Source organism: Corylus avellana, chromosome ca2 (genome assembly GCF_901000735.1).
Source record: "Corylus avellana chromosome ca2, CavTom2PMs-1.0".
Taxonomy (NCBI): domain Eukaryota; kingdom Viridiplantae; phylum Streptophyta; class Magnoliopsida; order Fagales; family Betulaceae; genus Corylus; species Corylus avellana.
Window position 1 is genome coordinate 36,503,190 of NC_081542.1, and position 27,274 is coordinate 36,530,463.

The 27,274-nt window shown below is 34.4% G+C and overlaps 1 protein-coding gene across 6 annotated transcripts; it reads left to right on the forward strand.

Annotated features, from left to right (window-relative positions):
- Positions 1-4,726: 4,726 nt before the first annotated feature.
- Positions 4,727-19,785, forward strand: LOC132171025 (potassium transporter 10-like). 6 transcript variants are annotated; one of them, XM_059582223.1, is made up of 10 exons: positions 4,727-4,792; positions 6,168-6,421; positions 6,732-6,957; positions 8,310-8,558; positions 11,027-11,059; positions 11,188-11,238; positions 11,354-11,614; positions 11,752-11,919; positions 13,277-13,531; positions 18,331-19,785. In XM_059582223.1, the coding sequence occupies exons 2-10, from the start codon at positions 6,290-6,292 to the stop codon at positions 19,374-19,376; spliced, it is 2,421 nt and encodes an 806-aa protein (XP_059438206.1). In that variant the 5' UTR covers positions 4,727-4,792; positions 6,168-6,289; the 3' UTR covers positions 19,377-19,785. The 6 variants fall into 6 exon arrangements, with proteins under 6 accessions (XP_059438206.1, XP_059438205.1, XP_059438204.1 ...); XM_059582222.1 differs by having other exon boundaries at positions 4,730-4,810; XM_059582221.1 differs by lacking the exon at positions 4,727-4,792 and adding an exon at positions 4,819-4,968.
- The last annotated feature ends 7,489 nt before the right edge of the window (positions 19,786-27,274 follow it).

The window sequence follows — 27,274 nt, forward strand, 5'->3', positions numbered from 1 at the left end:
TACAGTCCAGCCTCCTTAAAATTGAATTTCTAGCTATGCCCCTCCCAACGAGTAAGTTCATTTGAAGGAAGTTTTAATAGTGTTAGCTCATAGCCCTTTAAAAGGGCACAAGTTTGGCCAATCTTCTTAAAGCTGTATCAAGAGGACATAAGGAATGGCCAAATTAAGGAATTTTCATCAAAGTAAACAAGGTTCCTCTTGACCATTGTGGGAATTTTATTTTTTTAATCAAAAAATGAGGTAGACGAGGTTGGCTCAAAGACCGGACATGAGAATTCTCATTGCGGGAGTTCAAACTCATATTCTAGTGTTTACCAAATTACATGAAAATTAATCTAAGACCACTGAACCACCCCTCTTCATGGTGACAATTGAGAGAATTAATAATGCATTTCTAAGTAGTCCCGATAAAGTATTGGCCAAAAAAAAAAAAAAAAACAGAAAGATTGTATGCAACAAGAAATATATAATGTGAGCTTTCATATATATAGTTGTCATTGAAATTTTGATTATTATTATTTTTTCTCACGAAAGCATTAATTCTAGCATTTAAGGACAAAAAAAAAAAAAAAAAAATTAACAGCATTTAACATAGAAAAAAAAATTAAATCTCATATGCATGAGATTCAGAAAAAAGAAAAGAAAAGAAAAAGAAAAAGAAAAATCCCATTTGGCAATGAGATCTGTAAGATTCGATATACTCACCTTCTTTTTCAGTATGCATGGTATGTATATGGAAAGCAGTGCAAGATTCTGAAACCTTACCATATAAAAAATTAATAATATAAATCTCATTTAGCAACAAGATCTACAAGATTCCATATACTGATCACTTTCATCACAAAAATTAAATAATATAGAATATGCAAATATCTTGTTCATTAAATTAATCAAGTAAATGAACAGTTAATATTTATTGTTTACATGCATGCATCAGTAACTAGTTGTCAAGAAAAATGCTTCTTGGCGTTCATCTCGTGTATATTTATGCTGAGTTGACATACTTTATTTATTATTAATTAAAGAAATACTAATTTTAAATGGAGAATGCCAACTTACAAGGATAGATACGAGATGAAAGCTAGGAATGCCGATAAACACTTTTCATAAAATTAGATATGGATTAAACATCATAAGAACGTAGAAAACAAAGTATGAACGTTCATATCAGAAGGATTACTTTCGATCAGAAGCTTTCAAGGCTTGAGGATTGACTCCTCCAAGTATGAACTCTCTCTCTCTCTTCTCTTTTACTTTCTCTCTCTCACTCTAGGATTTTTAAGAGGTTATAGATGACCAAAATGAAGGTTTTTGGATGATTGGGTGGTTTTGTGGACGTTCATGCACGAGAATAAGGGTAGAAAAGTCTTTATTTTTATTCCTTGTAACTACTAATCAATTGTTCGGTCCTCAAATTGATTGTTCGGTGCTAGGGTTCCATCGATCACTCGGTGCTAGGGCTCCATCGATTGATCGCTCGGTTCACAAAATCTTCTAGAATAATTTTAGGATTTTAATTTAATAATATAATTTTAAATTATTTTTACCCAATTTAAATATATAATTCTCAAAATTACAAATCATATTAAATATTTTTACGTTCCATATACATCAAATTGTTATTTAAAATAATTACTATTTAAATTTGTAGGGCGGTACAAGTTTGTTTGGTAGTATTGAGACCAAACACGGTCGACAACACCTTGCTTATAATTGAGAGAGTGACATTAATCTAACTCAACAGACATTGGTCCTTCTTAATACATAAGTCATTGGTCGTTTAGCATTAGGTAAAAACTTTGTTGGGCACGGTTCAGTAACATCAACGAAACCCACCAAATCATTGGACTTAAGAGCGGAAACAACCCGCGACAACCATTGTAAATAATTTTGTCCATCCAATTTGACAAAGACTAATTATGCATGGACCAATGTTAGGAGGAATAAAACTAACAGCAAAGACGAGTTTGAGCTAGCTAGCTAGAAGAAGCCATGGCAGAAACAACAGAAAAGAAAGGATGGAAAAATCAAAGGATAGCATGAGCAGATAGCTCTAATACCATGAAAATGTTTGAGAAACTATTTTGGTTCAACGACCAAAAACAATTGTGAAGGTACCAGAAGAAAAGCTAAAGACATTTGTGTACACTAAGAAGAAATTAATAATCAAATAGAAAAAATAAAATAATAGCGGAATTAAAATAAAAGAGACAAAGATTTTACGTGATTCGATCAACGATCTATATCCACGTATCCACAGAATAAAGTTCAAATGACTACATTATACTCTTATTATGCCTTGATATTATTACAATACAAATACTCATATTTATAGAAGAATTAAAATAAATAAATATAAAAATTATAAATAAATTTGATTACCTCAAACCTGATTATAATCAATTTTATAAAAAGTAAATAACATTAGTACAATATCAATTTGATTTGACACAACAATAACATAGCAATCAATGCAACATAACTGATGTAACCCACACAACAAGGCATCTCATCATCTCATGAATATCAGTTGTCATTATCTGTTGAAGTCCATGATGATGAGACTGTGGAGAAGCCTTCAGCTGGGGGATGGTTACTAATGTCTGTTGGTGTCCACGGTGACATTGTTGGTGAGTCACCATGTCAATCTCTTCAAGACACAAAGTGTGATGGAGATTTGGATTGTTGGTTAACACTAGACAATCTAATTCAAAAAAAAAAAAAAAAAAAAACAATAAGGCAAAATCATGTGAAGTCAATCTTAAGATTCGTACGTGGTGAAAGACAAACAAATAGCTTTCAAAATATTGCTTTTAATCATTTCTATTGGCCTTGAATTTCATAAGCTAGTGAACCAGTAATGCATGCCTCTATACTTAATTGATAGAGATATATTGGTTGATAAGAAATGTTTTTTTATTAATTTGATCATTAAGAAAATAAAATTTCAACTCAGCAGTTGAAGTATTTGCATGCCTTTTTTTATTTATTCTTTTTTAATTATTTCCTTGAAAGTTCTCTGCCCTTCACTTCATTTTTAAAGTGATCATCTCCACTTTAAAAGTTATGATTAATATTTTATTTTATAAATTTAATTTTTTATATAATGTTTTATGATGAATATGGTATCATATGCCATTTTTTTTTTTAATAAAATGATATTATGTACACTATTAATTAGTGCAGAATAACCATAAATAAAATAACTTAAAATCTTTATTTTATTTAAAATGAAGACATCCTTGCCCGTTTACATAAAAACATCATTAAATGAAGGGTTGTGATTTTAGTTGTGATAGACATTATTATATTACTTCCATTTGAAAACAATGACATTGTCATTAGCGGATCCGGCTTACATGCTGCTATTTTAATAACAGCATGTATACTGTAGTTTAATCAACGATTAAGATTAAATCTTAAAATTGACTTACTTTTAAAAACTTTTAATAAGAGAGAGAAAATGAAGAGAGATTTTAAAAAAATTAATCTTAACCGTTGATTAAAATAACAGCATGTAACCTGAATCTGCCATTAGCAGTGTCATTACTTATTTGGAATAATCGTAATTATAGAGGTGCTGCCATCATAGTTTTTATTTTTATTTTTTTATTTTATTTTTAATAAATATGGAACAAAAAGAGAAAAAGGGACAATCATAATGGTCTTGCACACATTTACTTGGTTAATTAACCTAATAAATGTTGAGAAAAATATGGGTTTATTAATTAACCTTATAAATGTAATACAACAGTTACTATTTGATTCATGAATACAAAGCCATCTTTCATTTGGTTCTTAATTGAAGTTGACGAAAATATATCACATTTTGAAGTCAGATAAAAAATCACGAACAAATTCATATGATTTTTTTTCCTAGTGTAATGAAAATGCTTTCATTGTTTGAGAGAGAGAGAGAAAGAGAGACCAGAAATAAATAAATTATTCAGTGAGCTCTAACGAATCTAGCTCTTACAGTAATTAAGATTCTTTCTTTTATAAGAATTATTAGAAGGAAGGTATGATGCGTGCATGTATTTATAATTAAAGGGTCTTAATTTATGTTTGTGTGTCGGGATCACTTGGCTTAAGAAGTCGGCAATCATTGACCTATGCTCCGGCTTTGCACTTCAAATTAGGATCACCTGTAATTAGATTGCTCAAATTGCACAAAGTTTATACATTTTTACATATCGAGAGCTTATAAAGTCTACCTATCTCGATACGCCTTGAATTGAAATTCATGACAAATTATTTACTTGAACTACTAGTAATTTGAATAAGTAATGTAAAATACTTACATGAAACGTATATGCACAAATAAATGTTAGGCCGTAAGATTATCTATTCGAGCGGGTAAATCTCATATAGAATCTCTCATATTATTTTCTCAAATTACTAACTATTCTTAACAAATTATTACTACAAATCTGTATCCTCGTGGGCCTACTTAAAGGGAGGTAAATTTCACAACTTTCACGGTGTGGGGTTACTTGGATTGTACAATTATGACAGACAAATTGTAAGGATTCTCATATTTGAATCAAGATTGGACGCATTTCATTGTCGGCATTGCATGTAATACACGCAGTTGGGAGAGAGGACTAGGTGGAGCCCAACTGTCAAGAAGAGAGGACCCACAGCTCGGATGATAGATCTCATTGCACCGGAGATGAGCATATAAATCAAAATACACAAAACCCAAAACATTTTTCGTACAGGACCACACACCCGTATGAGCTAAAGGCCAAAAGAGGACGAGAAAGACTTAAAAACTCACGTGGACTTTCAGGTGAAAAATGAGGAATGGGTATGAAGTTTTTTCCTTTTTTGGTTTGAATTAAATGTGTAGTGTTCTTGAGCTGTTCTATCTTCAATTGAGTTTCTGGGTTTTGATTACTGATCCATTGGTTGGGTTTGAGCCTCTTGTCAGGCTAAACCCACTAGGGAATGCTGACGAGCAAGCAAGTAATAGCAATGACCCTTCTTCTTCTTCTTCTCCTTTTCTGTTTTTGCTTTGAAATATGTGAGATGTTCTAGCTGTGTGATAGGCAAATGGGTTTTTCTGTATTATTTTTTTTCATCTTGTTTGCATTGAGTTAAAGTTCAAAGCTTTGGTATTGGTTCATTTAAACTTGTTGCAACTTTATTGGTGGACTTAACAGCTCATTGCAGGCATAGATTTGAAGTAATTGTCAAATTTATAGAAGTGGACTTCAGTAATCTGTTGGATTGGGGAACTAGATATGATTTGTAGTTTTGGTCCTTCATAAAAAGTTTTTCGTGGGCTTCATCTTTGAGTTCAATGTGAGCATGGATTTCAACTGAAGACTGAATAGCATTCAAAAATTTTAGAATTTAAACATGTTTCATGAGTTGATTCATTTTTCTTCTTTCAGTTTATTATGTCATTTCTGATTTATGATCTTCAGCTCGCCAAGTGATAGACTCTTGGTTACATTGATTACTTCTTCCATCACCAATCTGAGGTGATCTTTATTCCATGATAATCGGTGGATCCCATCTGTCATCCGTTGTTAAAGGGTATCAAAATCAATATAGTTCTACTTTGAGATTAGGAAAGCACAAATTAATCTGAAGAACCATCTGCATCAGTTCCTAACTTCCCATGTGGTCAAAAGAAGCTTTACGTATATCTTCACAGTATTCTGTCGCAATTTATAAGAAGAACGTGCAGAATATAAGAATCGATATTGGTTTTAACATTTCATAATCATCAACTTCTATAAAATCATTGACTGTCAGTGTCAGTTTTCATCTGTTTTTCACAAAGGTCTTGTAACTGTTAATGTATGAATCGATATTTGTTCTGTTTCCATGTCCATTTTAGGTTCAACCTGCAGAAATTATGTACAGAATCATCTGGAGTCTTAAAATTAGTTAAAATATTAGATTAATACATATAATTATATTGCATGGGAGTAGTAAGAATATGAAATAGACTGGGTATTTTAAGATGTGGCTATATGTTAAAGCTTTCCTTAATGAGTGATCTTGTATCAAACCCTTACTCAGATATAAAGAAAAACATGAGAACTCTGCTTCTGTTCTCAATTTTTTTACAAAGTAGAGATGAAAATTGAAAATTAAATTCTCTACAATATTATGTTATAGAGATTAAGGATATGGAACTGGATTTTGTGCAGGGTTGATGTACAAATTTTGTGGCCTTCATTTTAGACAAAATATTTTAACGGATCAGTAAGAATTGAGAAAGCGTATCCAGAGAGATTAACTGGTGGAAAAAGGAAGAATCATTTGAACAGAGATGCAAATGGCTTCAAGAGAGCAGACTGATGAAGCCATTGGTGAAAGAAGTAGTGTGTGGATTTTGGATCAGAAGCTTGATCAGCCAATGGAAGAGGAAGCTAAGAGGCTCAGAAACATGTACAAAGAAAAGGTGTGATGCATTTACCTATTTTGAGACTCTCTGTCTCTTTCTCTCTTTCTGTGAAACACTTTACTGGAATGAACTATTTCAAACCTAAATTGAAAATCTTACCCAAAATTCAAATTGCAAAGGCTTTGAACTATTCTAATTTCTTATGCCTAATCATTTTTGTTTGCTTATCGCTAGTCTAAGGATAAAGAAAATGAAATTGAAAAGAGTTCATGAATTTTGTAGGATAAATTCTTCTCATTAAAGTCTTGTTTGCCATATATATATTGTAATATTACTCTTTTTGCTGATTCACCATTGTTTCCCTCAGAAATTTTCAGCATCATTGGTTCTTCAACTTGCATTTCAAAGCCTTGGAGTAGTCTACGGAGATTTGGGCACGTCTCCCTTGTATGTTTTCTACAACACATTTCCTGCTCGAGTTGAAGACCCAGAGGATGTGATTGGAGCTTTATCATTGATTATATATTCCCTTAGTCTTGTTCCACTCCTCAAATACGTTTTTATTGTGTGTAGAGCAAATGACAATGGTCAAGGTATATTAATATTTATCTACAAAGTTACTAATTGCAATTCTATTTCATTCACATATTAACCTTTAAAAATTATATAGTATTATTTTGAACCACTTGACACAATAAATATTACAAAATTTTCAATATCTAATGATACAAACAATTGGGATTTATGGATGCTATTATGGCCTTTTGCCTTATATGTGGTGTCATTCATCATCAGTGAAAGGAATGTTGAGGTTGATGCCATGCATTTCTTTCTTTTCTCCTTCTGTTAAATTTGATTTTTTACAATTCTTATATCACTTTTCTTGGGAAAACTCTTATCTCAGAGCCAATTTTAACAGTAACATTGTTGATGATATTAAAGTACAATTGTACAATAATGAATACTTCAACATGCACCCACATAACTAGTGAAACCAGGATGCACTAGATTTCACATTCTTCGGAGGAATCATATCTGCTGGTGGACAACTAGGCATCATTTGGAGTGTTGTTGTGTGGAAGATGGTGCCTTCTTACCTCTTGTGGTATCTTTCAAGGGAAAAAAATGAAAAAAATTTGAGGACCGCGAGAGACATTGGCGGAGCTTCAGTCCTTTTTTCTTTTTCTCTTTATACTTGGACTACTGCGTTTGTTGCTCCTTGAGTGCTTAATTTTCATGATTTTTTTTTTTTTTTCTCCTTCTAGCTAGGTATTTCTCCTATATTCCCATTGTATACCTGAATAGTGCTTTTCGCTTTTAATGATATTTCGATTACTTATAATACAATGTTATTCCATCATGTGGATGGAGTGTGTACATTATGAGTTTATGGTTGGGAAGAATATAAAGGAAATTGAAAAAATGAATTGTTTGAAAGTATTGAATGTAGAAATAAAAAATATTTTCATTTAATATGAAGTACCATACCACTTGTCCATTACAAAAAGAGAAACAGAAAAACATGGATTACGATATTGATATTGCTGTTATCTGCCAGACTGCCACATTGTTTTTCCTTGTCTGCTTTCTGTCAAACTGGTTGTGCAGGTAAGATTTACTGTAGTTAATTTTTTGAGTTTTTTTTTTTGAAATAAGAGCCATCTAGAAAAATCTATGTTCAATGAACAAGTTAACTTTTTAGTAAATATTATCATTTATGTTAATTTTTAGTGTTAAGATAGATAAGAAATGGTCCTTCCCGCTCTTTTATATCATATGGTTTTTTAAAGTAATATTCTTTATCCCCTGATGTACTTTGAACATTTTTAACGACATGCTTCCAATGGTGGTATGGCATAATGCTCATCATCTCTCATCGTGATGAGGCATATTTCCCTATTTGATGATGATGAGTCACAAAGTTCCTTGAACTTATACACCACAGGTGGGACATTTGCTCTTTATTCGCTACTTTGCCGACATGCAAACATAAAGATTATTCCTAACCAAGATCGGACTGATGAGGAGCTAACAACTTATAGCCGTTCTGTATTCCCTTCGGAAAAGTCATTTGCTGCAAGAACCAAAAGATGGTTGGAGGGAAATGCATTCAAGAAAAATGCTCTTCTTGTTCTCGTACTTATTGGCTCTTGCATGGTGATTGGGGATGGGATCCTGACTCCAGCCATATCAGGTATGTATCCTTCATGCTTGAATCCTTGGGCCATTAAATCTTCCCTTCTATCTTTATTAGTAGTCTATTGACAAATGAACAGATTCTTTGTTATACAAAGTGTGTGTTTGCTACAACAAAATGGACCCCTGATTGAGATCATGCAAAAAGTAAATGAAATATAAGAACATGGTTCAGCAGTACTGTACTTGTGTCCACAGCTAGGAGGAAATGGACATGAATGTCACTTAGTGTTGCATTTGCCACTGAGTCAGGCTGGTGGTCAGAGTCTGCCCATGCAATTGTTAGTACTTATGCAGATATGATTGGAAGTACTAATAATTTGATAGAGGACAAAAAAGATCGTAGTATAGTTAATTCTTATTGCACCATTAAAGTAAACTTAGAAGTACTTTTGCTTTTGGAAGCCAAAAGAAAATGTCAAAAAGCATGTTTGGTATTGAACTAGTATTGAGCCTAATTGAAGAACATCAGAAAACTCTTTGTCATGAATACCATTATTGTTGGCAACACTGTACTGATACATTCTCAGCTCTTTAGTGAAAGAGTAATGCTACACTTACTCTCACTTCTTTACACCCATTTCCTCACACCCATAGGTGGCTTTTAAAACCACCATTTGATTAAAATCCAATAAAGATCTATCTCATATTCAATGGTGGTTTTAAAAGCCACACATACGGGTGTGGGGAAATTGGTGTGAGGAAGTGGGAGTAATTGTAGCATTATTCTTGGTGAAATATTTTACTTTGTATAATTGTTTGAAGACATGAGTGGTGACACTTTCTCTTTTCACCAAAAGTAAATATGTAAATCTGTTTTGTTTTCATGTATGCTCCAGAGTCTTAAATAAATTGACGCCTTAGATCAAACCATTTCATATCTTCTGAAAGTTTGTTATTTAAGACTAATACTATATAAATATATGAGTCAATATAGGCTTGATGAGCTCAGAAATGTCATTTCTCTATTTCTTCCTTCTCAAAAAGTTTTTTTGTAAAAAAAAGAAAAAAGTCGATAAGAATAAAATATCAGATCTCAAGAATTTTTACTTTTTATTATCCAGCTCAGCATTGAATCCTTATATAGCAACAGTTACATGCCCAAACTTTTTTTTTTTTTCATAAATTTTTATTGATACCTCCAGAAACTATCTACCAAGACTTAATACTCAAATGTGCTTTGAAAAGATTAGATAGCAACTCTACTAGAACCTGACAAGATAGAGGAATTATGTAGTCTAAATCTAGAACAGTCAAAATGTGACATCAGAATGCCTTAATTCTTCAATGTCAGTGCTTTAATTATGTTGTTTAACTCTGTTGTCTATCAGCTTGGGAGTTTCTCTTTTCCATTCAGCAGATGGATATTGGGAGGTTCTCTTTTCCATTCAGCAGATGGATATAGAACTAGTGAAATGAAATCCTTGTAGACTCATGCACAAATAGGGCTTGGCATTGCAATATTTGGCATTCATTCTAAATGCTGGATGTAAAACTTTTTTTTTTCTATAAGAATTTTATATTGTACCTTGGAACTTTGGCCATAGCTTCAAGGATTTGGTCCCTAGTAAAGGGATTTCTTGATCCAATATAAAAGACATATTGAGGTCGAGAGAACAATTTCCTTTAAAGTCTGGTGGATTTTGGCGAGATGTGTGGTGTGGGAAACGACCCCTTAAGGCAGCATTTCCAAAGTTGTTCAGCACTGCCTGCCTTAAGGATGCTTCTGTAGCTTATCCTCTTTAGTTCTCTAATGGCTTTCCTCAGTGGGACGCTAATTTTGTTAAAGCGGTGCATGATTGGGAATTGGAATTCTTTTCCTTGTTCTTGGACAGTTGTATTCCATTAAGCTGGAACATGATGGTGCTGACAAGCTTTGTTGGAACCCCTCCAAAAAAAGGTTGTTTGTTTTAAAATCGTTCTATAATGTTTTAATCCCCCATGTTAGCAACCCATTTCCTTGGAGGTGTATTTGGCGGAGCATGGCCTCCTTGAGAGTGACTTTCTTTGATTGGTATGCCACTTTAGGTTTGATCCTTACAAATGGACAACTTAAGAAAGCGAAAATCATGATAGATTGGTGCTTCATGTGTAAGAAGAGTGGGGAAACTGTTGACCACCTCTTGCTCCATTGCGTGATAGCTAGTGACTTATAGTACTCTATTTTTTATCTTTTCGGCTTAGCGTTGGTCATGTCTTGTCGGGTGAGAGATCTCCTCGCTTGTTGGAGAAAGAAGATTGGTAATTCTCAAAGTGAAGATTTGTTGTGGAAGTTGATCTTGCTTTGTTTGATGTGGTGGTGCATTTGGAGCGAAAGAAATGACCGGAGCTTTGAAGACGGTGAGAGGACAGTGGTGGAGCTAAAGGCCTTTTTTCCATACCCTTTTTTAGCAGATAGCCGTTTATAATTGTTTGCACATTTCTTGTTTTCATGACTTTTTTGATCCTTTTTCTTTTTCTATTTAGGTGTTTCTCTTGTATACTTGGGTGCGGCCTTAGGTATTTAATGAAATCCTTTTACTTATAAAGAAAATATCTAAGGGCCAAAATTTTGAAAGTTACTAGGTAATTGTTATTGTCAGTTCTCTCCTTAAAAGATGCTTAACCAACCATACAATCTCTTGCAGTTCTATCTGCCGTTGGCGGGATAAATGTGGGTCACCCGGTGATAAATAATGGTATCTCCATGCTCCTGTGTCAAAGCATTGTCTTTATTTACTTCCTTATATCTTCAGCTCTTTCACATTTTCAGTTTACTAACAATTTATAACATTCACCATTACTGTGATGCAGATTTAGTTGTGCTTGTTGCTGTTGCTATAATAGTAGGTTTATTTAGCATGCAACACTATGGTACAGATAAAGTTGGTTGGTTATTTGCCCCAGTTGTGCTTGTTTGGTTTATCTTAATTGGAGGTATTGGCATATTCAATATTTGGAGATATGATAGCAGTGTCTTGAAAGCTTTTTCTCCAGTGTGTATATATCGTTACTTTAGAAGGGGAGGGAGAGACAGTTGGACATCCCTTGGAGGTATTATGCTTAGTATAACAGGTAAACTTTTTATTTTGGCAGTTGATCTATTTTCTCTTTTTTGATTTAATTAAAATTATTTTTCCCATTTAATTTCAGGAAAATCGCGTATAAAACTGGTGAATTTTATTCCCATGACTAATCGTGAACTATTACAGGAACGGAGGCACTTTTTGCTGACCTATCCCATTTCCCAGTTTCATCCATACAGATTGCTTTCACAGTAATTGTATTTCCTTGCCTTCTTTTAGCCTATTCTGGACAAGCAGCATATCTTTTGAAGAACCCAGATAATGTCGTGGGTGCATTTTATCATTCTATTCCAGGTTTGTTCTATGATCTTTAGTCTGTAATTCATGAATGCAGATAGCTCTAGAAACTTATTAATATGTGGTGCCAAAATAGATAAAAAGTAAATTAAAAAAAAAAAAAAAAGAACTTTGAAAATCTAAAGTTTTTATGCCCGAGAGTAATGGGGACATTGAGAAGTCATGCAGAGACTTGTTATTAAGATGGAATGTAGAATAACTTGAACCATCAACCCACCATTACTCTTTCTCAGGGCTTGTGATGAGATACATAATGATCATAAAAATGATAGTAAAAAAGGATTTACCTTATGCTTGTCCTTAAAAGCAGGGTCTAGAGAGTGTGATCTGGATACAGATGTAACCTCTAGCGTTTTTGTGTGAGTAGGCCACCATAATGACTTGGATATTTGCACTTGGACTTGGCGGCCCAATGTTGGAAACCAATGTGCATCACAAACACATCAAGAGTAGCAGACGAAAATAGGAACAAAACCTCATATGTTGCATGTATCACAAACTTTTTAAAATAAGCACAGAAGCACAAAGTTAAAGCAAGAATCACATACCTTGAATTGTGCAACTTCAAAAATTGGTTTTCATGCTCTTTGATACTCCTTTGATGGACCTCAATGTCTATTGAAGGCCAAGAGTGCGGGCTCTAACTACACATGAACACTCCTTAATCAGGGCTTGTAAGACCTAGAGACCAAAACTTGGAGACCAAGTTTTTGTCTCATTAAGTGGCCACACACCTCCAAAGTATTCTCCTCCTCAAGGCGTGGGAAAGGCAAGGGTCATGTTTGTTAGCGATGCGTGTTGCGTGTGGGTCTCGGGTTTGAAGGTTTTTGTTGTTTTGTGGGTTTTGGTGTTTTGCGGGTTTTTTTTTTTTTTTGCTCGCTCTAGTTAGGTATTTTCCTTTGTAAACTGCCAGTGTACCTAGGGGCATCTTATGCTTTTATAAAAGTTTTCCATTATTGATCAAAAAAAAGTTTCTAGAATTGTCAGTGGCGGAGCCAAGATTTAGCTCACAGGGGGCAAGATTAAAAAATATAGTTTGACAAAAAGTGATTAAAAATATTAAGTGATATAACTATTAGAATAAGATAGTTGGAGAAAAAATTTTCTTGTTAACAATATGGTATCAGTAGCTCATTTTGTTGTTCTAGTATCAGTCAGAAGGAGCTTCACAATCATTGTGGAGCATTCATAAATAGTTGTAAATGATTGAAGTTATGGGACTAATGTAAAGTAAAAGTCAGTTAGGTTTAAGCATTACATAAAATTTATCCTCATAATTTTTTTCAGACTGATGATTTCCATTCTATGCGGTAACAGTTTGTCTGACAGATGCCGATTTTTCACCATTCTACAGATAGCATATATTGGCCAGTGTTTCTAGTTGCAACTGCAGCTGCTGTTGTTGCAAGTCAGGCCACCATATCTGCAACTTTTTCATTAATTAAGCAGGCCCTTGCACTCGGCTGTTTCCCAAGAGTGAAAGTTGTACATACCTCAAAGACTTTCCCTAACCAGATATATATTCCAGATATTAATTGGATCCTTATGATTCTTTGCATTGCGGTGACAGCTGGATTCAGAAATCAAACCCAAATTGGAAATGCTTCTGGTATGTCTATCCTCTGTTGAATATTGCAAAGTTCATTTATTCCATCTTTCAGTTATGCTAAATATATTATTGTTAAATGGCATATACTTTTTTGCAGTTGTTTCAATAAAAAAATTTCTCCAGACACTTCTAATGCAATAAAAGCCTTAACATTTGAATTATTTTTCTTATGATGTCATAATCTTGAGGCTGGTTTTATTTGAGGCCCAAGATACTCAAGAAGTTGCATTGTCATTTTGCTGTTATGAAAGAAACAGAAAACATATTTGGCATGATATATCTAAAAGGTTTGAACTTACATGCTTACATACACGTCTCTTATACCAATAGAAGTAATCCCTTATAATGATCGTGAAATATACTGATCTTTTAACACATTTAATGGATTTCGATCTTACGATGGATCTTGATTAGTCGTATGGTCGAAACTCATTTGGTTTCCCACTATTTTAGTGTAAAACTTTCTTATGTGGGATCGGAATAGTTTATACTGGAAATACTTGCGTTAGATTGCCATCTACTCAGTTTGATTGTTTGGATCAATTATAAGAAGTTATGTTTAACCAAATTAATTTTGTATTTATTGTCGATCAACAGATTAAGGTGGATCCTTTGGGGTGGGGTTGTTTGTGGGGGGTTCTGCATCTTGCTTGTTAGTTGATGATCAAATTCTGAGAAGAACTCCATTACAATAAAATTAAAATTAGAATACCATATGAAGCATAGTCTTAGCCTGAAAGAAAGATAAAAGTAAGCTGGATAAAGTTGCTAAAATTGTGAGTAAAACAATTAGGGAAATTGAGTTTGCTTTGGGTAAATGTTGGCAATTATAAAGCATTCAAAACCTAATATGAGGTGCCCAAGGAAAACGAGGGATGAGAGAAAAAACAAAAAAGGAAAAAAACAGGAGCTGGGTACATAAGGGTGTGTTTGGTAAATAGCTTTGAGAGGAAAAATGGAGAAGGAATTGATTAATGTGATATAAAGGTGAAATGAGTTTTAAATTTTTTGTGAGAGAAAAGTGAAGAAAGTTGTTTGGCAATGTGAAGAAATGAAGTTGACTTTTTTGGAAGAAAGGGGAAGAAGTATTTGCCAAACATAGCCAAGGGCTTGTAGATTTCTAAACAAGTTTGGAGATCAGACTGGTGATGTGACATGAATGAATAAAGTTTGTATTTTCTGGATGGAATAATTAAATATTTGGAATCTCCTGGTTTAGTTGAAGATCTGCTTATATTGCTCAAATATCAGACAAGATATTCTCTTGCTGGTTCAAAAGAGTTTGGGCCAGCGTTGTGAGAGACTTTCCTGTTCGAGCTGGTTTTCTATTTGCAAGCCCTTATAGAAAGTAATGCTTCCTTAGAGAGGGTTTAGTACTGGAATGATAATAAGGTTCAAATTAGTCTTAAGCTTGACAGTTTGACCAAACCTCATTATGACCAAACTACTGAATACAGAGTCATGTGAATATTTAGTGAAGGAATGGAATGGAAAGGACTACCGATGCAGTGTGGTGTAATATGCCGTAGAATTAACAAACACAAAACTCACAACTCTTCCCAAAACCAAGAACGAAATCAAGGATTTGAGGCAAAATAGGAGAAAACTTAACCTTTGAGTGTTTCTTATTGAAAACTGATAACAATAAACATAAATTGCGGCTAAGGCCGTCCTAAGTGAGTTTATATAGAAAAACAAGTCCAAGCCCTACTAGGAAAGCGAAATAAAATGAAACTGCCAAAGTGTGTTTGAACGTACAAAAGTCATGTATGAATGGAACTTTGAAATGAAGTCCTCAGTCGAACAAGCTTCGACCAGCTAGCGACTGAACATCTTAGATTGTTACGATGCAACACTTGGTTGAATGGGCATCAACCATCCATCAACCGAGCCTCTCGGGAAGTCACCTCGGTTGAATGGGTATCAGCCATCGACCAAGACTCCTTGGAAGTCCGTCCTAAACTCACCCGGTGGCCTCGATCGAATGTGCATGTCTTCTCTTATTTTCTTCATGAAGTCGAACCCCGTTTGATCTACATCAAACTCCCCGTGTATGGAACAATATGTTTACATTGAACACATGGGATGTCTGGATATGGCTTGGAAGCTTCAAAATCAGTATGCATTAAGATTTATCTTTTCCATAATCTGCAACCCACATAAAATCTCCATCAAACTCCACAAAACGCCGCTTTTTGTTGGCATTTGCCTTGTACTTGGCCACCGAAACTTGCAACTTCTGAACTGTAGCTTTGTGAACTTTCTAAATCTAAACAATAAGATCTTCAGCTTTAGCATTCGGCCTCTTCAAATTAGGAACAAGTGTTTAAGTCCAATGGCACATGAGGATAAGTCTCATAGGCAATAAAGAAAGGACTAAAACCAGTGCTCCTATTTGTAGATCGATTGTAGGCAAACTCAGCTTGAAATAGCTTATGATCCCAAGATTTGAGATGATCACCAACCAAGCTCCTAAGGAAGCCTCCCAACGATCGGTTGACCACCTCTGTTTGCATATCGGTTAAAGGATGATCGGCACTACTAAAATCGAGCCTAGTGTTGGACAATCTCTACAAATATCTCCAAAAATGGCTAAGATATCGAGATCTCGATCAGAAACAATGGACAATGGCAATCCATGAAGTGGAGAAATACAATTGGGCTACATTCACTGCATCGGAAGTTTTCTTGCAAGCAATAAAGTGAGCCATCTTAGAAAACCTATCAACCACAACAAAGATGGAGTCATTACCTCATTGTATGATGGAACCCCACAACAAAGAACAGAAATATGCTAGAGATAATAGCTCCTTTCGGGTAGGCGAGACCACAAATACTCCAATTGGGGCTGGAGATAAACCACCAATAAGCTTTAGCTTAATAATTCTCAATGCTTTGTTCCTTAGAAAGACCTCTTATTTATCCTACTTAAAAGCCGACTAATATAAGACCTAGTTGAAGACGTAACACTAGTCCTAATTGTAGAAGTAAAACTATTACATCTAGACTTAGGATTACTACTAGAAAGTAAAGTAGAATTAGGACTCTACTGCCCACCGACTTCTTGCATGTTGACACCTTGGGCTGCTACCTTCTCTGGCTTTTCCACATAATCTCTTGCTCCTTGCTTAGCTGTGTCCTTCTCAAGTGCCAAGTATTTTGGGTTAGGCTAATGAGCCCTCTTGGTTCGACGTGGCAACGTTCAGTTGCTATCATTGTATCCTTGGTAATCTCAAAACAAAGTCCTTGCTCATGTTCATCCACTGTTGATCCAGAATGGGAAGTGACATTTACAACCCATCATTAGTGGTTGTACCCTTGGACACTTGGCAAATCCGGCATCCCTCCACAAACTTCGTAACTTCTTTCCTCATGCTTGGCCAATAGAATTGATCTGCTATAAGCTTCAGTGTTTTTTCACGTCGCTTATGACCTTCATTGTGTAGCTCTTGAATATTCTTCAAGCGAAGACTACCCTTAGTGACATACAATTTATTTCCTTTGAAAAGAAACCCGTCATGTATGGTTCAATCATCCTGATGCCCTAGCTGTTACGTCACTCACGATAGAGCTAAAATATGGGTCAGTAGATAAATAATCTTTAAATAAGTTAAACCCAAGTACCTGAGTCCTCATAGTGGTCAATAAAGTCGCGTTCCTGCTAAGCACATCTGCCACCTTATTCAAAGCTCCAAACTTATGCTTTATCACAAAAGAAAATTGTTGAACATACGCTGCCCATCCAACATGTCTGGATGAAAGTTTATCCTGGCTATGAAGATGCTTCAACACTTTATGGTCGAAATACAAGATTAACTTGCCAAGTACGGACTCCAATGTTTCAAGGATTGAACCAAGGCATATAACTCCAAGTCATAAGTGCTATAGTTGAGCTTTGACCCGCTCAACTTCTAACTGAAAGAAGCTACCAATCTTCCACCTTGACTCAGAACAAGTACAATTCCAACCTTTAGTGCATCACAATGCAAATCAAATGGTTCTGAAAAATTTGGTAATGTTAGAAAAAGAGTGTTACTCAACTTCTTCTTAATTCGCACGAATGCCAGTCACCTCATCACTCCAAGAGAATTTTCCAGCTCTAATGCAATCTGTGATTGGTGCCATGATAGTGCTAAAGTCATGAATGAGAAGTGCCGATAGAACAACACTAAACCATGAAAACTCCGCACCCCATGCAATGTCGTAGGTAATGCCCATTGCTTGACGGCTGCAACCTTTGACTCATCCATTGACATACCATCTTTTGACACCACATAGCCCCAGAAATAGAACAGAATCCGTCATAAATGAACACTTGCCTATGGTAGCAAAGAACTTCTCCCTAAGCAACACTATGATCACTTCGCGCAGATGCTGAAGATGCTCATCAAGGTCAGTTTTATAAATGAGACTATCATCAAAATAGACCACCACAAACCTGCCAATAAAAGGGCGGAAGATCTACATCATCTATGTTTATGGAAAATGACAAGTTTAACCATCTTCATATCAACTATCTTCTCATGTAACCTATTCACTGATAATGTCTTGTATTATCCCATTAAATTTCTGTATACTCATACTGACATCTTCTATTTGTAGAATTGTTGCTTTTACTCTTGTATTATTATTATTTTTTTTCTTTTGCAAATAGATTGAACCAGTTTCTTATATGAGTAGTATCCAGTGATTGATGTGAAGCAGATGATTTTTTTTATTTTAGGGTTATTCTACCTGGCAAATATTGTTCAACTTTGTCTATTCTGAATTTAACTTTGCACCTTTTTATTTCACAACAGGGACAGCAGTTGTGATAGTCATGCTGGTAACCACATTGCTTATGACTCTAATCATGACACTGGTGTGGCGCTGCCATTGGATAGTTGTGCTGATCTTCACTGGATTATCACTGGTTGTGGAGTGCACTTACTTTTCTGCTGTATTACTGAAGGTGAATCAAGGTGGTTGGGTACCTCTTGTGATTGCAGCAGCCTTTTTTATCATCATGTATGTTTGGCATTATGGTACTGTGAAACGCTTTGAGACCGAGTTTCACAGTAAGGTTTCCATGGCATGGATTCTTGGGCTTGGCACCAGTCTTGGACTTGTCCGCGTCCCTGGGATAGGACTTGTGTACACTGAGCTTGCAAGTGGAGTACCCCACATCTTTTCCCACTTCATCACCAACCTACCTGCAATTCACTCTGTCGTTGTGTTCGTCTGTGTGAAGTACCTTCCTGTCCACAAGGTCCCAGAAGAAGAGAGGTTCCTTGTAAAGCGGATCGGACCCAAAAATTTTCACATGTTCCGTTGCGTTGCAAGATATGGCTATCAAGACCTCCATAAGAAAGATCATGAATTTGAGAAAAAGCTCTTTGATAGCCTCTTTCTGTTTGTCCGTTATGAGTCCTTGATGGAAGGGTGTTCAGACTCAGACTGGTCTTGTGTAGATGGTGAGCAAACCGCACAGTCAAGCAACACCCTCAATAATGATAATGGCAAGACAGCTCACTCAGATTTGGGCATTACAGTCTCATTGGAGGACTCGATTGTGCTCACTAACTCTTCATCACATGGAAACAACACCATCAGGAGGTCGTACAGTCGAGCAAGCAGCCAGATTGAGATTGATGAGTTAGAATTCTTGAATAGTTGTAGAGATGTGGGGGTGGTGCACATATTGGGTAATTCAATAGTGAAGGCTAGGAGGGATTCAAAGTTCTACAAGAAGATAGCCATTGATTACATATATGCATTTCTTAGGAAGATATGCAGGGAAAACAGTGCCATCTTCAATGTTCCTCAAGAGAGTCTCCTGAATGTTGGCCAGATATTATATGTATGATGTGCTGGTTCTATCCATACTCATAGTAATCTGTTGATGCCAATGTCAACTTTGTGCGCTGTTGTGAGAAGAGGGTAACATTGCTCACCTTCACCATATCTAGATTTAAAGGAATAACAGTATCCATGGGGCTGCTATCGAGGATGAGGAATCTGTCTGAGAATATATATGAAAAATACAGATGTGAGATACAAGCAAATTGGGTGTAATGGTTTCAAATTCTCATACCACAACAAGAAGCTTTCTGAAAGGTGGGGGTGTTCCAGAGAACATACTGAGTTAGCGGGATCTGTCTTTTTGTTTGTTTATCATCAGTTTTAGGCATGATTTTAACTTTTTTGTAATCAACCAAAGTGTTATTCGTGTGGTTGCTTGCAGCTTTGCCTCCCTCTTGATGTATTGAAACTTCTTTCTTTCTGTTAGTGAATTTTGGTAACGAAGTAGGAACTTTTTAAGAAAAAGTAAAATCACTTCGGGCCAGCCAACTCATTATGGAAGACGTGTTATAGATTTTTTTCTTACATACAAAAGTTTTGCAACGTTGAAGACCTAATTTGTAATCCCCGCGAACTTCACTTCTCACTGCAGTTGCTTGAAAACCTATGGCTTTCTTCTCCAGAGACCACCTTCTTGAATGAACTTTGTCCGCTTCAACTCATAACTCTAATGGTTGTAGGTTTTTTGTTGGTTTGAATGGCAAAGATGAAACAAAGAGAAGTTTTGAATTTGTTTAGGCTAAAAAAACAATGCTAAACTTCTCTTATGTCTCTCAACTCTCTAGGTGTATAGGGTGGTGTTTGGCAACCGGGATGTGCCCACCTAGCCACTGTGCAATTTCAGTAATGGTGCCTTCCAACACGTGATCCATCAAACCTAGTTTTTAAAATTACCTTTTTACCCATTCATTTTCTTTTCCAGCGCACGAACTCAATCTCCCTCACGGAGTTTTCTCCTACGTACATGGCTGTCTTCTCCCTCTACGAGCTCCCCACACCATTTCCCTTCGCGGAGTCTTCTCCTAGAAGTCGTGGGTTTTATGAGGCTTATATAATAGGGGACAAAACATAACTTTTTAGGCTAAGTTAGCTAGGATTTTCAAGATTTGTCACAATCTCATTTGAGCAAAACTTATTATCGTTTGGACAAGATCTAAGGTTTCACAAATTTATTGAATAGGCTTCAAATGACACTTTGATCAGAGCATTATGTGGCTCTTTTGTTCAAATGCCCTTCGAATGGCTTGCGAACACGGCTTCCTAGAAGTCCTTTTCATTCTCTGTTTGATTAGGCTTCGATTGGGACTGCAATCGAATCATTCTGAAACATGACACTCATTCTCGTTTGAACAAGAATGGCTTTGTTCAAAATGGATCTTTAATCTCTTAGTTTCAGATTTTTGACTTTTATTTACAGCTTATTTGGACCTGGTAAACATTGAAATTGGAAAACTTTCGTAAAATACAAAGTTAATTTGTATACTTATAGCTTAATTTGTAATTATTTATGAATTATAAATCATATATTTATGAATCATATGAATTATAAGATTATCTATAATAAGTGCCTGTTTAGGGTTGCGTTTGAGAAATAAAACTTTTAAGTTAAAAAGTGTATTTTGGCAAAAGCTTAATTTTTAAACTTTTGCCAAAAGTGTGTTTGGTCATTTTTAAGTTTTTTGGACCCTTAAAAGCACTTTTAATTTTTTTATCAAACGAGTATTTTTTTTTTTCAAACGAACTTTTTGAGTTAAAAACACTTTTAGGCCCTTCAAACGCAATCTCAAACAGGCCCTAAGTATGATCATTATGAGTCATAGTTATCCTAATTTCTAAGTATCTAATGAAAGTATTTAGATCATATGACAATCTAAGTATTATCATATGATCATATGATTTAACAAATAATAGAATAAATAAATAAAAAAATAATAGAAAACAAGATTTAACAATTCATATGGTCTGAAATCTTAGATCATGTGATCTAACAATTCTTAAGTATCTAATGATAATACCTAGATGATATGATCATATTTAGGGCTGTAAATGAGCTGACACACTCGACAGCTCGCTCGCTACCCGCTCGACTAAGCTCGACCTGAACTCGAGCTCAACACTATACAAGCTCGCTCGTTATTGTTAAAATTCGCTCTATTAAGCTCGCTGGGGGCTCGTGAGTTCGACTCGTTTAACTCGAGATCGGCAGGCTCACCCGAGCTTGTATAGGGATCGTGAGCTCAACTCGTTTAACTTGATAATTGCCCGAGCTCGTTAAGGGATCGTCAGCTCGACTCGTTTAACTCAATAATCGCCCGGCTCGCCCGACTCGTTTAGGGCTCGTGAGATCGACCCGTTTTATCATCCGACCCGACCCGACCCACACGTCAATGTAACTAAAAAAAAATTAACCATGTTATTAATCAATAATAATCATAGCTTCTATATGTATACAATTAACTAATTAAGATCTATGACTATAGTATAACTAAGATTATATGGACTATGTTATTATTTATAGGTTTAATGTCCAATGTCCAATGTCCAATTAATTAGTTAATAATAATAATAATAATAATAATAATAATCATAGGTTCAATGTGTGTACAATTAATTAATTAAGATTTAAGGGTATAGTATAAGTGTATAACTAACATGGTATAGAGTATAGACTATGTTATTATTTATAGGTTTAATGTCCAATGTCCAATGTCCAATTAATTAGTTAATAATAATAATAATAATAATAATAATAATCATATTCATAGGTTCAATGTGTGTACAATTAATTAATTAAGATTTAAGGGTATAGTATAAGTGTATAACTAACATTGTATAGAGTATAGACTATGTTATTATTTATAGGTTTAATGTCCAATGTCCAATGTCCAATTAATTATTAGTAATAATAATAATAATAATAATAATAATAATCATATTCATAGGTTCAATATGTGTGCAATTAATTAATTAAGATTTAAGGGTATAGTATAAGTGTATAACTAACATTGTATAGAGTATAGACTATGTTATTATTTATAGGTTTAATGTCCAATGTCCAATGTCCAATAATAATAATAGTAATAATAATAATAATCATAGGTTCAATGTGTGTGCAATTAACTAATTAAGATCTAAGGGTATAATTATATAGGTGTATAACTAACATTGTATTATTGTATATACTACATTATTGTTTATAGGTTTTTAAATTTTTAATGTCCAATGTCCAATTGGACCAATTCAATAATAATAATAAGGGTAAAGTCCACATACCCCTCTCAAACTACCACCCAATTGACAATGTCCCCCCCAAACTTTCAATTGTGACAATGTCCCCTCCAAACTACCAAAACATTGTCAATGTCCCCCCTAAGACTAGCAATAAGACAAAAATGCCCCTATAGATTTTTCAATAAGACAAAAATATCCCTATAAATTTTTTAAAAAAAAATTAATTTTTTTAAAAAACGAAAAATTTTAATTTAAAGATAATATTTAAAAAAAAAAACAATTTTTTTTAAACAAAAATTTTTAATTTTTAAAAAAACTATTTTTTTTATAGTTTTAAAAAACAAAAAATTTCATTTTATTAAACGAAAATTTTATTTTTAAAACGTAAATTTTTATTTAAATAAAATTATAAAACAAAAAAAAAAAAATTTCAAGTTTTATAAAAAAAAAAAAGAAGTTATTTTAATTTTTCTTTACAAAATTGATTTTTTTTTTAAAAAAATTGGCCCTCGTTTGGTTTTCTTTTTTTTTTTTTTTTTTGTTAGTTTTAGGTTTGTTCTATAAGTTTTAGTTTTAGTTTTTTTTTTAAAAAAAAAATTTACTAAGGGTAATTTCGTCATTAGGGGGAACATTGACAATTTTTGGTAGTTTGGGGGAGATATTGTCACAATTGAAAGTTTGGGGGGAACATTGTCAATTGAGTGGTAGTTTGAGGGGGTTATGTGGACTTTCCCCTAATAATAATAATCTTAATAATCTTAGGTTCAATGTGTCATGTGTGTACAATTAACTAATTAAGATCTAAGGGTATAATATAGGTGTATATTTGTAGGTTTAAATGTTTAATGTCTATTGTCCAATTAATAAGCTATTTAAAAACATTAAATTATATGGTACTAATTTTTTTTTAAAAAAAAAAAATTGTATTAAGTAGTATTAAAGTTTTTAACTTTTAAGTATTGTAAAACAAATGCCAATAATGCTATTAATTCCTATAAACTAAAAGTCTAGAACCATTGTAAAATAATGGTATCCCGTATCTTCCTAGTTTAGAGTTATGTATCTTCAAATGTATTAATTAATTCCTAACAATGCTATTAATTCCTAACAAATGTATTTTCATACTTCTAAAATAATGGTATTGGTCCAAACACACGTTTTTCAGGAAAAAAAAAGAAAAAAACCAAACACACGTTTAGAGTTTTTTTTAGGGTACTATAACTAACAACTTGTTAACTTAAATAAACGGTTGTAGTTGAATTGATTGAAATTTTATTAAAGATCAACGGTTTAGATCATTTATGGGAAAACGGAGAGGCGAGCTCACATATAATTGTGCACACGGGATAATTCAATTTTTTTGAATTTTGAAAATATCTGAACGTTTACCTAGATTAATCTTATCCGTTCAATTAATTGGCATTATTCCATAGCCGTTCGATCTGCAAAGTGGACGACAGCTGTATACCACCCTCGAAGAGATATGTATCTGGTGTTCCGCATAACAAGATGAGCTTATTAATCGAACGGTCACAAATTAAATGAAAAGTTTTAGATCATAATCAACGGTAAAAAAAAAATATTTTTCATAAATGAAACCGGATTGAATTAATTCATGCAGCAGAGAATCACTTCCGGCCTTCTCTTTTTGCACGCAACGCACAGTGAACGAGACTGACACACCTCGATTGTGCAACATTTATTTCCAGCCGTCCATTTTTTGGAGATTAAACGTGAACTGTTGGATTGAGAAAATGGAAGCCAGCTGTAACGCATACCTACGCGTGATAGTTATCTGGTGCTCCGATTTGTCTAATGAGCTCACTAATCCAACGTTCTGAAATAAATCAAAAAATCAAAAACATGATTAAACGGTCAAGATGAAATATTGACTATAGATTGCACCGAATTGACCAACTCACGCACGCGGTGGATTAATTTCCAGTCTCGTTTCTTCACGCAAGCACGACAATCAAGATTGACACGTCTAACTTGTATTTCAGCCGTCCAATTTTTGGCGATTAAACTTCAGCCGTTAGATCAGCCTAATGGACGACAACTGGATACCACGCCTAACCTGAGAGTAATCTAGTGTTCCGCAGGGCACAGTAAGCTTGCTAGAATTAATTGATCGAACAACTCACATAAAATCACTAATTTGATCTATATAATCGACAGACTATCTGAAAGGGTTACACGATAATTTATTAGACACGGCCGTATTGGATTAAAAACTTATAAACGCATAAGTGGGACACGCGGCATGCTAGGAAAAATTGACAAAGATTGGATCAAATCCAACCGTTCATTACTAAAATTGAAATCAGATCCAACAGCTGGGACTTGTTTGACAAAAAACTAACCTAAAAATCATCTAGAACTCTCTAGTCTCCTCTCACGCTCGGTCTGTTAGTCGCTTGCTTTCTTCTCTCCATTCTCCATGTCTCCATTTCACTTAGAACCCTAACGAGCTAGTAACTAGGCTAACCAGAGAGGCAGATCAGAGAGACTTGAGAGTTTGAAACGAAGAGAGGGAGCATTCAATCCGTATCCCATCGTGGATTCGTGGTTGGTTGAATACTTGAATGCTCGCAATAAATCCTTCTCAACCCCCTACCTACACCCCGTTCGTTTCAGATCCTCAATTGTGCCGTTGATAGATCATCTGATATCCATCTAATGGCTTTCTAGCCACTCGTACAAGTTTTGTGAGCTAAACTCTCTTGATCAATCGCGTGAATCGCTGCTACTGCGAACCAGAAAAGTTCTATTAGCCCGTCCAATCTCGCCGCCTAATCCTCATTTTCTTATGTTATTTACATTGTTTTTATTTGATTATTTGTGTTTTTTCTAGTTTTTAACTGTTTTTCTGTTCTGTGACTTTTTTGGTTGTGGTGTGGAAGAGACAAAGATGATTGCTCTTGATCTGACTGTGATGGAAATGGAAATCGAGTACTGGGCTATCAAGTACTCGATTACCATTTTTTTATTCATTCCCAAATCCCCACATGATCCATCCCCCTTATATACTTGAGTGTATGAACCTGATGCATCATGTATGCCAGACTTGCTTGCACATTACTTGAGTTGTTTGTATTTGTTTGCTCTTGCTTGCTTCTTGCTAACGAGATTCGAACCAAAAAACATTCTGACTTCTGAAGAGCCTCTTCTATCTTTAACTTTAAGTTGAGTTTTTTTTCCTGAGCCTCTTCTGCCTTTAACTTTACTGTTTTCGTTGTTCAAAAATTTACTAACTAGTAACTAATGTTGCTAATTTCATCATTTAAGGGAGTCTGGTAGCACTGATTCACTGAATTTGCAAGCTGCAACAGTTTCATTTGCTTGAAGTTTCAGGTTTTTTTTAAAAGAAACTTGTTCTGTTTGTTTTCATTAATTGTTGTCTTATAAATTGCTATGTTATATTTACATAAATTGCTATGTTATAAGTTGCTATGTTAACATCAATTGCTACGTTATAAATCTGTTAACATGAATTGCTATGTTAGGACTATGATTCTGTTATGTTAAAATGTTTGCTATGTCTATCTATGATTCAGATTTTTTAAAATTAATTGATTAAAATTATTTGCTATGTTAAAACTATGATTTTGTTGTCTTAAAATGTTTGCTATGTCTATCTATGATTCTGATTTTTTTAAATTAATAGATTAAAATTATTTGCTATGTTAGAACTATATTTCTGTTATCTTAAAATGTTTGCTATGTCTATCTATGATTCTGATTTTTTAAAATTAATAGATTAAAATTATTTGCTATGTTAGAGCTATGATTCTGTTAGCATGAACTACTATGTTAGAGCTATGTTTCTGTTATGTTAAAATGTTTGCTATGCCTATCTGTGATTCTGATTTTTTAAAATTAACTGATTAAAATTATTTGCTATGTCAGAACTTAGAACTCATGAATCTGTTTTAACATTTGCTCTCTCATTACTTATTTAGTTATTTTATTTACCGAGCTTTTAAATTTTCAAAATTATTAACAGTTATAGAGAATACATTTCAACTCAATGCATTCAATGATGTTGATTTGGGTGATGATTCACTTACTGCCGACCCTACTCCTGGATCTGGTGTGTCTGCTAGTACTGAATGCACACCAGATGAACATGTTAATCTGGTTTCTCCTGTTGTTGTTGAATCTGAGGATGGGGATGGGGCTGGGGCTGGGGTTGCGGGTGAAGGTGAAGGTGTGTCAGCTGCCTTCCAAAGGAAGGAAAGGCAAAAGACTTCAAAAGTTTGGAATGACTTTTCTTCTATTGAAATAAATGGTGTAAAAAAATTCCAGTGTAATTGGTGTAAGAGGTTGTTTTCTGTAGGGAAATCTAGTACTACCTCCACCTTTAGTAGGCATTTAACTGCTTGTGTGAAGTTTGTGGAGTTGAATAGCCTTAAGAAGCAAAAGACTTTGTCATTTGAACCTAGTGATGACAATGATGGTTTAGGGACCTTGACAAACTTTAGTTTCAATGAGAAGAAAGTTAGAGAACTTGCTGCCCATATGGTACTTCTATATGAATATCCCTTTAATATGATGGAGCATGAACTTTTTAACAAGTTCATGAGGGCTTGCACACCATACTGAAAAAAAATTAGTCGTGCCACTGTAAAAAGTGATTGCATTGCCACTTATAACATTGAAAAGAAAAGG